General features: G+C 49.1%; 1 protein-coding gene across 3 annotated transcripts in view; it reads left to right on the top strand.

The window, feature by feature from the left end:
- Positions 1-238: 238 nt before the first annotated feature.
- Positions 239-16,195, top strand: part of Gycalpha99B (guanylate cyclase 1 soluble subunit alpha 2) — a 35,336-nt gene continuing 19,379 nt past the window's right edge. Inside the window, exons 1-2 of one of the 3 annotated variants that reach the window (XM_031982785.2) lie at positions 240-649; positions 719-1,402. In XM_031982785.2, coding sequence (XP_031838645.1) covers positions 1,163-1,402 — 240 coding nt within the window. In that variant the 5' untranslated portion in view covers positions 240-649; positions 719-1,162. Of the gene's footprint in view, positions 1,403-16,195 lie in introns of all 3 variants that reach the window. The other 2 variants (XM_031982786.2, XM_031982784.2) reach the window with 2 other exon arrangements.

Consider the following 16,195-nt stretch of genomic DNA (forward strand, 5'->3'; position numbering starts at 1 on the left):
GCAAGTAGGGCATAGCGAGCAGGTTTTCGTTTGCGGTTGAAAGAGCTGCATGCAAAGAGAAAAAGCCGGCCTCTCTCTCCCATTCGGCGGGTCGAGAGGGGCTGAAAATTCGCGCAGGCGTTTCCACCGGCGTTCATCATGGCGCCTCGGCGCTCCTCGACACCCCCTCGGGTATCCAGCTCGCCGCGTCCCTCGCGTCGGCCGCCCCTCGCCCAGGAAACGGCGACTCGGCGCTGCTCGCTGCGCCTCGGTCAATCCGCGACTAGTATGGCGCTACGCGCTCCGACACAGCAACGTACGTAGCGCGCTTGCCAATCGACGGCGGTTCGTGCACCGCGATTACGCTACCCGAAATCTCGAAAAACGCGCGCGAATTTTTCGCCAGCCGCCCATCGCGTCTCGCAGGCTCGTCCGCGATCGGTGCCCGGGAGAAGTGCGCGAGGCGACGTTACCGTTCCGACAATTCCGTGGAAAGAAAGACGGAAGCCGTTTATTGTTGTCGAAGAGTCAGACACCCGGAAGGAGGGACAGAGGGAACGAGAGCCGATGGGAGAGAGAGAGACAGCCGATTGATCTTTCTGGTTCGGGGATAATATGTAACCGCGTGCACCGCTGGCTGACCCGGTGAGATCGCAGAGGACGCCGGGTGGTAAGTGCTGATTGCGTTGCGGTAACACGGACTGCGATAAGCGCGCGCCAGTAATAAGTGAAATGATAGCGTCGTTAGCCGCGGCCTGCGACACGAGGGCGGATGGTAGCTGCGGCAGGTGTCTCGTCCGGCACTGCTGCTGAGGTAACGATGCCAGAGGATCGGCCGACGCCGGGACCAGACGGGACAGAGAGGAGCAAACGGATTCGCACGCACCGCTAGAAACGAAAGAACGCCGAGGGACGAACGGCCGCGCCGACGAACACGGGGACGAACAAGTGGCGAGAAACGATCGAGCCAGAGAGAGGGAGAGACAGAGGAAGGGGCTCTCTGTGTCAACTGCACAGCTGATCGCTGATAAACATGAGAGTGCCGTTCCCGCCGCCGCCGTGTCACGCGCCTCTTATCAATTAACCGCGGCCACGCTCGCACGAACCCGGACCTGAGCCGGACCAGTCCTCCGCGCGAAAACAATCGACGGCTGGGATCTCTTCGGAGGCCGATCGACGCAAAATGGCATGTCCATTCTCGAGCGAACGCTTCAGCGCGAGCTGCGATGACGGGAACGGGGACGAGGGCGAAGACGCCCAGAGGATCGGCGGAATCGGCCGCAACGATGCCGCCAAGTCCAGACAATCCTCCATCGAAGTCACCACGTTGCTGGCACGCGAGGAGCTCGAGGACGCCGAAGACACGCAGACGCTGAACCTGAAACACCTGAGCGACGCTGTCCTAGTCCTGACCAATCCAACGGTATCGAACTCTAGTTCCATTGTTTTCTCGCGGTTCTCTGTCGTCGAACCTTCCGACGCGGAAATAGGGAAGCAGGTTCACCCGCGGAGCAGCGCTGAGATTCGAACCCGCGAGAATCTCGCGATTGCTCTCTAGGAAGAAAAACCCGGTAGAAGTTGAGCGCGATCTGGGACGGAAGTTTGTTCCAGGAGAAGAGTAGGGGGCCGAGACTTTGTACGTCTTCCTCGTCCCTCGAGTTTGTCTCTATCTATGAATTTTTCAGAAAACCCTCCCGACTCGATTCCCCCTTGACAGACGCGTTTCTTTATCTTCCCGATTGTTGGCTGCAAGCTAGACTCCGCGTAAATGATGAAGCCCGGCTCCTTTCCGCTTCGCCCGTCTACTGTGATCCTCTTACGCGGTCCTCCAGAATAAGAATCATGAGATATCGCGTGTCATCCCTCAGGATAGAACCCGAGGTCGTTTGCGCGTCTTCTTTATGATAGGTATTGATCAACGTCTTATTAAACACAATAGGTCCTCCTCGCGAATGCACGACTCGAGGGAAAGTCTATCATTTTTCTGGATTATTACTCGGAATACATCGTGTAGATAGTCGACGCGAACCGAACGACTTGTCTTTGAATCAGTTGAATACAAATTGTACGATTTCAGACGATCGGGACGTACGGTTTGTTAAACTTGATTCAATACGATTACGCTTCCGCCAGTTTCGAGCGAGATCTTGGGAACTTCGAGTGAAAGGAATTTTTCTCAGGTGCCAATTCGTAATTTCGTTGTTTCTCGGGGTTGCGGATGTGGAACATTGATAAGAAACAGCGAGGGTAACTTTTCTACCCTCGCAACTACTTTTCCAGCCAGTTATCGTTTCCTTTTATCTTAAGGCATCGAGGTGTTTATTCAGTGAGTTATTCGTTTCTATAGGTTGGACGAATTCAAGCAGAACTTCACGTGTTTGTCGCTGAAATTTCGAAAAAATTGATAGCTTCCATCGAGGAGTCGTTGAAGAATTGCGTCCTCGTTTCTTACACGAAATAATGCAATGTATTTTATACGAGTTACGTTATCCCAATAGTCAAGTGAGCCTTAATTGATTGATGACGTATTTAACTTCGACACTAAACGGTTCGATCCGTCAATTAATGATCGCAATAACGATCTCAATTGTTCCACGTTATTTGACATTAAACTCTTGATTCTCGAATTACGAATACTCCAAAATTTCGCCGTCACGGGTTCCATCCACTTCGTCAGCAAAACCGTACGGGACGCGATGAATACGAGTATCACGAGTACCATCGTCGTCTCGTGTTCGCTCAGAGATTACGATATCCTAAAGGAAACGTCGTCGGTTCACCGTGTAATGCTACGTACTCCCATGATAAAAGTTCTGTACGTTAATGGACCTCTGGACGTTGAAGAGCGGCCATTCGGTAAACGCGATCATCATCGACGAAGTTACGTTCCGATTAGAGCGGAAAAATGGAAGAGAAAGACGGAAAGTCGTTCGAAGTTCAGTATTCATGGGACGATCCCGTCGGGCAATGAGGCAGAATAACCACGGGTGTTTCATGGCTGTTGCGGCCGGTTCGTTATTAAACGCGATAAAATCACCGACCCCGTTCCGCGAGAAACACGGGCGACATTCTACACGTGCTACAAATTAGAATTCTTCGCGTCGAGAATTAGGTCGGAAATCTGCAATAAACGCTCGCCGCGGCCCGCTCCGTCCCGCGGCGGGCGCGTTTTCGAAGTTTCGTTCCGCGAGCCGGCTCGCGGCGCCGATTAATCGTCGGCGAACAATGTTCCCGCGGCCGCAAAAATTGTCGGAGAATCTTTCACCGGGCGCGGAAGCAAAAAATTGCTGGCTGCAACCGCGAGTTTCCGTCGGGTCCGGCGACAGATCGATCGAACCGCCGTCGCGATTTTGCATTTTGGCGACTCCGCATTCCGATGCGGTACGTGACGGTGATTTCGATACCCGATACACGTCGGCGAGAGGAAAAAAAAAAAATGATGAAAAATATAGGAAAGTTTCCGTTCGACCGTCATTGTGTGTCTTTCTTTGTTGAAAATATTGGAAAGCAATACGAAACTTCACCTTTGAGCTGCGAAATTGTTTGATGTAACTTTCCTATATACTTTTAACAGATATTCGAGAGCTTGAATTCCCTCTTCGACGGATTTCAATGCTATTTCGCCGATATTCTTCGCGTTTTAAATAAACCAAAGGACTCGCGAGTTATAAAGCGCAGCGAGACACGTAGTCGCGAGCACGGTCGGACTAGATAACCGTGAAAACGTTGTGTACGTGCCCGCGCGCGCTTCGAGGAATTAATTTTAATAAGGGAGCCATCGCGCTGTTAAATCCGGAAAAACGATTACGCTACGTTATTATTATTTACCGGGGCGGGTCTGTTAATCATCAACGAACCGTTCGGCCGAACGAGGCGCCGCGTCGTGTGTTTTCCGCCGCGACCACGCTCGTCTCCCCAGTTTTTACGGTTATCTTTTTTATTCCGTGTGTATAGACCCCGGGATCGCCTTGAATTACTGCCAAGAAACTTCCATTTGGGGATGAAATATTTCCGTTTGAAAAAGTAAAAGTAACCCCCGCGCCTTCCACGAGAGAGCTCGCGAGAATTCAGACTCCCGTTCGCCCTAAAACGATTTCATAGTCGCGCGACGCGATTCACCGGCGAGTGTCCGCCGAAGCTCGAAAGATTACATGCCGCGCGATGAAAAATTAGGAAGTTCGTCGTCGCCGGAATTGAATTTCGGCTCCCCCAGTCGTCTCTCCCGAAATTTGTTCGTCCTCTCCGCCGACAGAACCAACAAATCTGTCCCCGGAAACTTGCGACGAATTGGAGCACGCGTTTTTGCGCGGCCCGTGTTTGTTCTAGCGCAATTTCGGCCGGGTAACGATATCGCGTGACGCATCCGCCGCTGCAAGCTGGAACACGATTTACCGAACGAAACTCGAACACTTAATACGAGGTCCGCGGAAAGCAGAGTTAATGAAAGCCCCGCCGGGTAGGAGCCTCGCTTTAATGGAATTTAAACTCGAAGAATGAACCGGGGGCTAATTTTGAAGCCGCCTTCTAATTTCCGGGCGCAGACGCTCCACGCGTGTCCAATCAGGGGAGCGAGAGCCGTTCCGCGATAAATCCCCGTCGCGGGCGCGGGGATCGAGGGATCGGGTCGCGGTATTGAAACGTCATATCCCGAATTAAATTCGCCCAACGGATTTGTCGGCGGGGAATTAAAATTCGATCCGCATTGTCGACGCTCGCTTCGGAACCATCCGTCGCGCCGCTGGGAACGTTTCGACTGGCGAGAAACGTAAACGCGGTAGTTAGCTAATGGACGGACATGCACGAAATCGATCCGCAATTACGATACACCGGTCCGCGACGGCTAGTTTTATTTCGAGCTGCGGTCGTTCCGCACGGAGGCGGCCGGTAACCGCATTGCCGTCGTCCGGAAAACGCGCGACGGCGCCGCGCGGCGTCCGCTCAAAGCTGTATTATCCGTTCGATTAAACAACACGGCATCGAGCCACTTCGCTTCAAGAGGAAATGAAAGGCTATCTACAACGAATGCCAAGGATTCCCGGTGACTTCGTCAACATCGCAGCGAGATGCTATTGATGTTTATGCCAATGAAATGTCGTCGATTCAACAGGTTACGCTCGAGGATAAACTGTTAAACATTGCGAAGGCACTTTTGATTGCTCAAAGCCGTCGGCTGGCGTTCCTTTTTTTCGGTAGGAAGAACGAGAGTAAACGATCGATGTCCACTTCGATAGAAGTACGGAACGATTTTCGTTAACTTCGGGTGATTCGCAGTTATAAGATACGAATCAAGATGTTAAGCGATTCGATCGTAGTTCTAGCGTTAATTTGAATTGATAATTCAGAAACTCTTGATATCGCGATAAACGGAAGTGTAAACGTAGAACGTTCGGAATGTTTGATAATTGTTACGTCTTCCACCAGGGAATATATTACACGCGATAATTCACAGCCCCGAAACATCGGAACAATGAGTACGAAGATCTTCCGCTGATAGTTGACGCTTAAAGCGAGGGCCGCCGCTCGGAATGCAAATATATGGGGCAGAGTTCGCGGGAGGAGGGTATCAAATTCGAATTAAGTGCTCGTAGCTGAAACGTATCGGGCAATATGCGCAATTTTAGCGAACGGGACGCTTCTAATTTGAAATTCATATTACGTGTTTCGCCAGTATTACCACGTGCGCGGATAGAGAAGCCGACTCGGAGCGCAGGAATCCCGTTCAACGAATGTTAAACGTTCCCGCCGCGTGTTGCTCATGATTTTTCCTCGCCGGGAATCGATAACCGCCGCGCCTCGACCCCGCCGCCTGGCCACACCAAACACGAACGGATTGATGCAAAACTAATGGGAGCTCCGCGATGGAAAAAAGGTGCGCGCCGCTCAAACGACAATGCACTTTTTGCTCTCGCCAGCGATTTCGCGTGAACGACGCCCTCGTTAAAAGCCTCGCCCGGCTCACGGCGAATCTTCCAAGGCAGCCGCCCGTTAATAGTCGATCAATCGCGCACCGCCATTAGCGGGAATCGCAGTCTTCCCAAATTCCTGTAGAAATTATGCGCGATTCGCTGAAAATTTCGGCACATTTTTCCTCGTTGTTGCGCGACTTAAGACGCGCAGAGTGCTCCTTGTCACGTTTACTTAAAAACACGAGTTCCATTGGTTCTCGGCGAATAGGAAGGTTCGAGCAGGGTTATCACGATGGAGAAGTTCTTAACTTGGAACGCAAATAATGAATTCATAGGGAACGCAGTCACTGTTGCCCTCGCTTCATTTAATACTCGCTTTTAACATTCTCCTGACTCCCGTACCGTGGAACTATAGCTGATCTCGCGATGCAGTACGCGTCTTTAAGATCCTTTTTTTACTATGACCTTTTCAACTTTCCCGTAAAAGAAGCTGTTATTCATACCCTCGAAACCATCGTCTCATACGTGTTCCTTCGGGTATGAACGTTCTAAATGTCCATAAATGTATATCCACATTTCATCTGACGGTAGTTTCTTAATTCAAGTTGCTTCGATCGAATTGTACACTTTTGCTCTATTTTATAATCTCCGACATGAATATATAATTTAATACAACGTTATTTTCCAAGCTGTGGAAGTTGTTCCGTCGACGAGTAGGTTACCACTTTCCTCAACACCAGGCGCCCCTTAGATTCATCAAGAGTCAGGGTACAAAGTGAACCGATAGACAGGTAGATCAAAGCTTCTGGGCGGTACACGTCAAAAGAATGATCCACAGATGGGAGGACAGAAGGGGGAACTTATAATACATTTATTTCTTTTGTCGAAATCCTTGAGGCCGAGTGGCCTTATCGAGCGTTTCTAAAGAGGAGCGGTGGAGTAGGTTGCTTCGGCCGAAAAGGGTCGAGTGCAATTAACCTAGGAAGTGGCGCGGGGTCGCGGGATATTATTTTTGTGCTCCCCGGTTCCACTTTTAATTTCGTCGCGGCCAGCGGGCGGCGCGCTCTTTTTTCCCCGGCCCTGCCCGTTTAATTTGTCGGATTTACGGAGCGTTAATTCAATCAGCCCTTGCTCGCCGTAAGTTACGACGATCTTCTCGGTCGCTGGATACCGAGCCATTGTCCGCGACGTTTTCATCGCTAATTTCCTCGGAACTGCCGCGAAATTTCGATTCCCGGCGACGAGATGTGACGTTCCATCGGCGGAATTACTCGTTTCGTCCAGTTTTTTCATTGCGCGCCGCGAACGGGGAAACTTCGACAGATCTTTCGGGCTTACTGTACGTCCTATCGGCTGTAACGCGGCGCAATTACGGGCGAAATTAAACTCTCCCCCGTGCGGCATTGTTCCGCGAGAAAGTCCGTTGATAAGGTACACTCGCGACGCGTCGTACGATTTATGGGTAATCCGGCGGACTTTAAAAATGTAACGACGCACACCGACGAATGTAAAATGTTTTTCAGCGCGGCGGTGGAACGCGATATTTCCGCTGCGCGATCGTAAATGCGGAATGCTCTGAAACTCTCGCAGTTTACAATAATATATAGGGTCGGAATAGACGATGTGGAATAACGATACGGCAATGTATAGGGGTAATCATTATTACCGGAGATATTAATTCGATATATAGGGTGAAAGGGAGCGGTTGGAATGCGCATTGCAAAGTGTACGCATATTCCGAAACATCTCGTATTACACGCGGCACTTCATCAACGCGCGGCGAGTGGTGCGAATCGGGAATATAGAGTACAAGTGATCCCATGCGTTCGATGGTATTTATTGGCCCGTTCCGGCGAGAATGGTGTTCGTTAAAAATTAACAGAACGCGACCGGCGATACCGTAGCTGCGCGCAGTGAAAAAGTTAATGGCCGGATTGAAAAGTGCGGCGGAGAAATTGATTCGTCAATATCACGGGCCGATGGTACTTTACGGGACGCGGTGAATTTTTTAGCGGAACAATTCCTCCGCGGCGCTGAAAAGAGCGTTCCGTAAATTGAAGCTAAGCGTATTGCACCGTGCCTGATAGATTGTGCGATGCATATAACATAAACATACGCCGAAGACGACGTATTATCAAAGAGATTTAATGGAAAGCCTGCCGCGCGAAAGATTAATGAAGACGTTAACGGATGAAGCGAGATTCATCAACATCCTTCGAAGGAACAGCGGTGATCCGTACGCAGCGCATCGTCTTTATTGCACTTAATCAAGTGTAATCCCGTAATACGCAATAATTTAACTTCTGTCAGGCAATTACGTCACTTAAAAATAAGAATGAATCACCTGATAAAAGATCGGCGTAAACGGTAAACCGAATGTTTCCTAACAGTAACTCGCTGGCAAAATAAGACTCGATGTTCGGTTACATTCGTAAGAATATCTGCGGAGGTTCGTGAAACCCTTTGCACTCCAAAGGTTTGCTGCTAGAAGTACTCGACACATTTTCGGATGAAACAAACATCTTTTAACGCTTTGCACTCGGAAGCTTCTCACTGGATAGATTCGACGCTTTCCAATTAGATATAGACATTATTTGAAATGAACTAATGAGAGAACGTACATAGATTAAGAAAGAAAGTTATTTGATATTGAATATTTCACATATCGATGCGTTATACAAAACTGAATATTATATACAACACTTTGCAATTTTGTTGTATCAAATCAAACGGTGTCACCTCTCGAGTGCAAAGGGTAAAAAGTAACTTAATAAGAAATTGTATATAGATTAAGGAACAAAGCTGCTATTTCATATTCCATATATTGGTGGATAATATTAAGTTTAATATTAAATATCAAGCTTTATAACTTTTCTGTATGAAATCAAGTGGCGACCGAAGGACGCCTACGGAGTGCGAAAGGTTAAGTGTCTCCGGGTCATTTCTGGGACCAGCGCTGGTCCCTTGAAAACATCCTTCGAAGGCCCTCGGGGAATCCCTTAGGAGATCCTTCGATTTTATTTAATCCGCAGACACGCTTAAAATGGATTACAGAAAGCAATTGCATAAAATGTAAAGTAACATGAAATAAAGTTATATTTCTCGACCGAGGGGAAGATAAGGGTGCCAGTTAATTCCACTCTTAAGTCGTGAAACTAATCAACCGGTCGCAGCGTTGGAGAAGCAAGGACGAAGGAGGCGTTCCATTGAAAACTGTAACCCGTCGTTTGTTTTCGAGCTGTCGTCAGCGATTCCAGGCAGCTGTTCGCGCGAGTTATCAGCCGGATTAGAAGAGAAGCGGCTCTCGTTCAATTAATACACGGCCAACGGATAAACAGAGCGCCGGCATGAGATCCAGCCATTAACGAGGCACCCGCGGAAGGCTGAGGGTGGCTGGCGTGGATGAGGATCTCCTATTATTCGAACCGTGAGAAATTGAATTTTACAATCCATTTGATACGCATAAAAGAACAATGCTGCCCGGACTGCGGAGAATTTAACCAACCGATAATCACAAGCCGGCCGAAACTATCTTATCGATGAACTGTCTCTCGAGCGGATTGCTGTCGGACATTTCCCATTTTACTCCGAAGAAACGTATCGCGAATGATTGCGGATGCATTGGAAATTCCCTACAAATTAATAGTCGAAGTTGGAGAAAGAATGAAATAATATAAAAGATGATCCAATATCGTCGAGTCGAATGAATTAAAATCTCTAAATTCATCCGAGAAATTTTACGAAAATTTCACGCTGATATTTCTGTATCTTATTCCGTAATATATTTTTAGATTCGTTCGGTACAATAGAAAGTATCCTCGCGAATAAGCAGAAAATCTGAACGGATTTAAGATTAACGATAAACCTTCGCATAAGTGTCGGTTTATCCCTCGTGAAAGGTTGCATCAGCCACACACCGGATTGTATCCAGCAGATGCGAGTCGCCCCGAAAATCTTCGAAATTATCGATTGCCGATGCTGGCACGGACTCGTGGAAGATTGATGGCCGCTATACCGGGTACCAGTCCATTGGTCGAAACCCCTAATTGTTCGCAAGGGCGGTCCACCAAGCAGTCGTGGGATCCTGGAATTGACGGCCGTTCGAAGGACCGTGCGTCGTCGTGCGAGGGTGGCGTTTTACGACGCCGACCGGTGCCAACGAGGCCATGGTTTCATATGAAAATATGAGGTTCCATCTCGCCCCCTTCGCCCCTCGTCCCGCTAACCGGGGGCCTTTCAATGAATCCTCTATATAAATTGCGACGGGAGGCGACGGAAGGACCCAGCCCAAGGAGAAACCGGGCCAAAGGCTTCCCGGCGTTCGCAAAGGTTACGGAACCGTGATCCGGCGCTGCCTTAAAATATATCCGCCGGTGGTTTTGCGCCGCGGCACAGGCTGACTAGGTGCAAATGGAAAACACACGATACAGCTCGATCGATACGCGGCTTTTACGGTGCTTCCGCGTCTCGGAATAATCGCTAGGGTCAGTACCGCGTATCGAACCGGATGGCGGGCGGACTATTGTGGCCTGGCCGCGAGCTTGTGGAAACGTCGTGATCGATTCGGCACTACGAATTACGGCGAACGCAAAGCTGCTTCGTTTTCGGTATTAACACGAGGTCGGATCGCAATGTAAATGTTGCTCTTACCGCGAGAGCACTTCCTCTCGTTCACGCGAACAAAAGCGAGCTGGTCACTGCTCTTTAATCGCGTGAAAGCCTGCGGAGCGTGCGTTGCTATTATTTATACAACGGAACACTACGTTTCGACAAATATTGCATAGACGCACGAAGAACCCTCCGACTAGATTGTTTCTAGTTTGAAAAAAAAAAGTTTACAGCATTCACCGTGCTTCCGTATCGTTTTTCCATGAATTTTTCCTGTACGTCACGCGCGAAAAATTGCAGAATACCGCGGAATGTTTACACTTCAGCGTCTGTCTCGTTTATCGATTGCGACACACTAGTTACAGCAACATTCGCCTGTGTCCCCGCACGCGGAACAGTGATTTCTGTGCCGTTTCGAAATCTCCGTCCCAAGGCATCCTCGCATTGTTACGCGCCGCCGATTTCACCCGCGATTTTTTACCCCGCTCGCTTCGTTGTAACGAGCACTCTACGTTCCTCGTTAGTCCCCTCCGCCGTGAAAACCTTTGCGTTAAAATTCCAAATTTAATCAGCGCGCGTACTCTCGGCCGCTAAGAAAACACTCGGGACGTTTCTGGTCGCGTCTGATTACACCGACTCGTTTATTAAACAAATCCGTTCTAGTGTCGCGCGCCGCGTTTCCCGTGTTGTCCGGTGATCGTCGCGTGCATTAGTGTATTATGTAAATATAATCATGCTAACTGCGCCCCCCCCCCTTCGCATTTCTGAAAAGCACACGTCGGCCTCCCCCCAGCTAATATCGTTTCCGCAATTATCATTTTCACCCGAGCGCGGCGGGACCGTCTCGCGCGCACAATACCAACACGTACGACCGGCGAAGGGGCGAGATCTAATTTTCCCCGGGACAGACGTGGAAGAGAAACGCAATTTCTTGGCCGGACGAATTTTTACATCCCGTTGCTCATAATTCACCCGCCGTTCCGCCTTCGCCGCGGAATCGTAAACAGCGGGCTGCATCGGCGAGGGATACAAGTTTTATCGAGTTCAGGGACGCAAGGCGCATTTTCAACGAGCGACCGACCGACCAAATGAACAGTCGCGACCATTGTACCGTTTCCCGGGCGAAATTGCTAGAAAATCGAGGGCTGCGTGTGAATTCGCTCGCCGGAAGACCTTCCCGCGACTGGAAGACTCGCGCTGGTGCGAATTCGCGACTGCTCGCGACAGAATTCTACTTGTCTTTCGAATGTTATTGCCTTAGTCACGTTCCTAGTAGTTTGCTTTCATAGGCATGATGCGTCTGTTTGATCTGTATCCTTTTTATCGTACGCGTGTTCGCGCCGTGATTAATTTCTTCGGCTCGTTACAATTGCACGTCGCGTCGGGAGCGTCGATAATTGTGAACGGGGGTTTAATGCGTCGGCGAAAGGGCGAACGGGTCGGGTTGCAATTGATCATACCGATGCTAGCAGCTTCGAATAACTATATCTATGTTTAATACGAGCGCCATTTGTTACGTGCCTTTCGTACATCGATTTCACGTGCATCAACGCTCGGTAATTATTCGTAACAGATGGAAAAGGGGCGATCAAAGTTTCACTGAATAAAACACGAACACGCGTTCGGAATTTTATTCGGGAGAGGATAATATCGAGTGTACTTGATAAAATGTAACTTAATCACGGAGATTAACGCGTATCTCAGCGAGTTTGATTTTCTGCGCGTGTCTGACCATCGCCCGCTGTTTCTACTAGCCGCGAGTTCTGCTCGAAAATTCCATTTACTTTTGTCTCGGGTAATGTTATTATTAAAGAATCCGGCCGTGCGTTTCGAATTGATGCGCGAAGCTAACCGAGAGAGAATTACGGACTTTATCCGCTACCATATTGTTTCCTCGTAGCATTGATTAATATCTGCAGCGCCGTGCTCTTAAGCGGTATTAAACGTCATCGGCGAGCATCAAAATTGCACCGATAAATAATATTGTCCACAGTCTAATACGATTATTCCCCGCAACGTTATGAATGATACCGAACCGAATTGAAACCGTCGGGACGCGGAAACCCCGCCACTTGGCGCTTGTTAATTAATCTTCAGGTCACGATGCTTCGTCAACGCGTTCCCGCGAAACGCTGTCCCGGAATATGTAATTGAGTATGCGTTACATCCCTTAATGAGTCCAGATTTTGAGAACAGCGGCGCTTCGACGCGAATTATCTTGGGTTGTTGGCTGCGAGACCTGATTTCTGTAAATAGATCCTCCCCGGTGTATTTGAGCAGCATTCTACCGGTTGCCTTAGTCAATTCTGACCCGACTGTAATTTCGGCGAGATCGCTTCAACTTACACCCTGTTTCGCAGAAAGGTATTCGCAGTTGGAAACACAGAAAACCACTTTAAAGGGCGATTGATAGTTCAAACATTTCCATGCGGAGCTTTGTCAGAAATCCTCCTAATTCGACGTAACCGGTGTTTTCTTTCGGAATTCCTATCTCGGCGAGTCGCGAGAAAGAGGACCAACAAGTTTATAGAAGTTAACGGCTACTACGCAAATGAAACGAGTAATTTTACGACGCCGATAACAATATTATGCTTGACAACGGATTGTGTTTACTCGGAGCGTATTCGAGTAACCGGACCAGTTAACGTTATAAAGGAAGAAAGGAATGACGCCGGAGCAGAGGGAAATCCGTAAATTTCCGAATCTTTCGCAAACAACGCTGTTACGATGAAAATCTGGAAATTTGCGATGAAAAAGGTATACCGAGTTAACGCACTGTTTGTCGGCCTCGCGAAAAATACACATCCTTTCCGTGACGTCGTATCCCATTTCCCTTTATCGCGGTGTATCTTGTCGGTTCTCTTCAACGTTCTTCGCCAAAGCGTGATACGCATTAACGTAAAAACTCATTACTCGGCCTAGTACTTACGGATCATGCGAGCTTTACGACGCACCCTCTCCTATCCCGGGCTCCGCCGAAAGAGGAAGAGAATAAAAGGAATCAAGGAACGAATAAATATGTATTATCCGGCGCAACGTACGAGCCGAATCCCCTTTCATCGTAATTCCATCATCCTGACCTGATTTCGATTGCGATTCGCTGCTTTCCCAGAGATTCGCCCCAGGGCGGAATAATCGCGAGAGCTTTTTCCGGTTGGAAACCCGTGAAACGCCGCGATATTTTCACGGAACGGCACCGTTTCCGGTCCCAGAAAAAAAATCAAACATCCGGAGACGAAGTACCGTACACCTTGACGAGCTTCATCGGATTCGAACGGATCGATTGGAATCGATCATTCGCGTGCGTTCGCCTGACAATGGGACACGGCGCTGGTCATTAAGATCTCTCCTTTAACTTGGAAAAGTCGAGCCCGGCGGAGCAGCGAGATGCGCGTGACACTGCGCCTTTATCTCCCAGCTATTGTTAACACTCCATCTTTTCAGTCCCCGCTCGCTTCCTTTCCTGCAGTTGCGTAGGAATTACCGTAACTTTTAAATTGCATTTTCTTCCCCGCGGGAGGCCTGTTCTTAACGCTAACTTCGGCACAAGTCTCTTGCGGCTCGTGGCAATGCAAACAACCAAATATTTATTCCCGCGCGACTCGGGCCCTCGATAGCATTCAACGAAGTTTAACCCGTTTAGTTGGCAAGCAGTTGCCCTTTGAGTTCACCCGACATCGCGAATTTCCCGAACTAGGGAATGATTAAGCCGCCTCGATAATTGTCACGTCTCGGTCCTCGGCGAGAGAGGCGAACTGGAGCGAAGACGTACGCCGGCGAACGCTGACTCGCGCCTCGGAACTGCCAGGGAAATTATGTGAAACGCTAAAGGGAATGATCGTATATTTCTCCGATGGAGGACGGTGACTTTCATCGAGTAAGTTATCGTATAAGGCTCCCGGCGTAAACTGCACGCGATGTCCCGGCGTTCGAGCGCGAAGCATAGCTCGCAAATAAATCCGATAGAGCCATCCGCAGTGAATCACGGCCGATACATCGAAGGAACGGGAAGCCCGGCGATTCCTCGCGGAACCCGCGACCGGCATAATGTCATTTCGCCCCCGTGATCGATGCGGGCTCGCGTTTTTCGGCGGCGGGACAGGTCGCCGCGATGATTCCGTGAGTGCACGCGCACGGAAAACCTGATTCCCCGGCAATTTGACTAAGTAACGAGGTTTCCGCCGCTCTGTCCGTCCAATTCGACGAATGGACGGGAACGACACCGTCAATTTACACATCGGCCGCGCCGCAATTCCGTAAACCCGCACCCCATGTCCCCCGTCTTCGCGTCGCTGAACCGACAAAAGAGGGGGGCAATTAGTTTCGGGTTACCGTCCGACACGTCCACGGAATTCGAGGGCGGCTCGCACCGCCGGCGAGCGTATTTTTCATCGTCGCGCCGGCCCGGTGACGTTCGAAAAATCCAATTCCGGCAGCACGTTTTGCCGTCGGAATGCCTCGCGAGCGTTGCCATTGTCAACGAATCCGCTGGGGAACGATGAATCCAATCGGTCGAACGCGTATCGACCGCGATTTCGAACGGTTTTTTCATCGGGAAAATATTTAGCGCGACATTGGCTCCAGTTGTCGCGAGAATTTTATCGCGACACGTCCCTTTTGTCGCATGAACACCGCAACTATCGGGTGACTCGAAATGACCTATTTCTGATTTCTCCGTTTTGAAATTATTTGAAAGGTAACAGACGTTTCTCGGATTCTCTGAGAAATTACTGGAGGACATTTAGAAATTCTCAAACTGTATTCTAAATCGATTAAAGTTTCAATCGATGTACTCTTAGAGGTTGTATAGAGAAATTGCATAAAGGCAATTTGACTGATCAGTAGTTTTAGTGTTACAACCTTCTCTACCGGGGTTCGTGACTTATTAGTGATAATGGGATTATGTTGCCGCGATTGCTTTCATCCGATTATGTTAATCGAGATTCTACAGTGTTTAATATTATCGGTGAAATTTTGAATAATCATTTACAAGATGATGTAACCATGGAGAATTCAGATTCATGAAGTATTCGTTTAAACGCGTCTTTCTTGAATACCGTCAATTGTAAAAGGTTAGCGTCGAGCGTGGCTTCTGAATATTCTTATCGAGAACGAGCGAAGATCGACAATTTCTTCTCTTCAAGCTGTTTCCGAGCTGTACTCCTGCAACGAAACGTTGAAGATGTTTTCGGAGTATTCAAAATGATTGGACAAGCTTCGCTGCCGCTCGAGTATTTTAAGAACAAACTGACAGACAGTGACGGGCGCGGTAAAAGCTTGCGGTGCGACATTTTCCAAGCTTTCAGCACATTACGGGGAATAAATTTCGCAAACGGCGTCCCACGAAGACGCATGTTTTCCGCGAATGGCTCGACCGACCTTCCGTTATCGTTCTAAAGGAACCCCTATCGATTTTGGCTCCAATTGGAACACATCTACCCGAACATTGTTTGCCCGAACAATCCTCGCGTCTGCCAAACTCGGTTTAACTTGCCGTTCCCCGGCTAATCGTACATCTCCATGGAGCAGCAGGAATTTTTGAGCAGTTCACTTGCGCTGACGTCAGAAATTATGCACTTCGATCTAATTCAGTGGCTGCACGCTGCTGGGTAGTTGCCGGAGATACAATGTTATTTAGCCCGAAGGAATTTCCAATTCCCCATACACGCTTCATCCATCAAGTCCTAACGCAAGTCCTGCGA

The sequence above is a fragment of the Nomia melanderi genome, chromosome 10, assembly GCF_051020985.1.
Source record: "Nomia melanderi isolate GNS246 chromosome 10, iyNomMela1, whole genome shotgun sequence".
NCBI lineage: Eukaryota > Metazoa > Arthropoda > Insecta > Hymenoptera > Halictidae > Nomia > Nomia melanderi.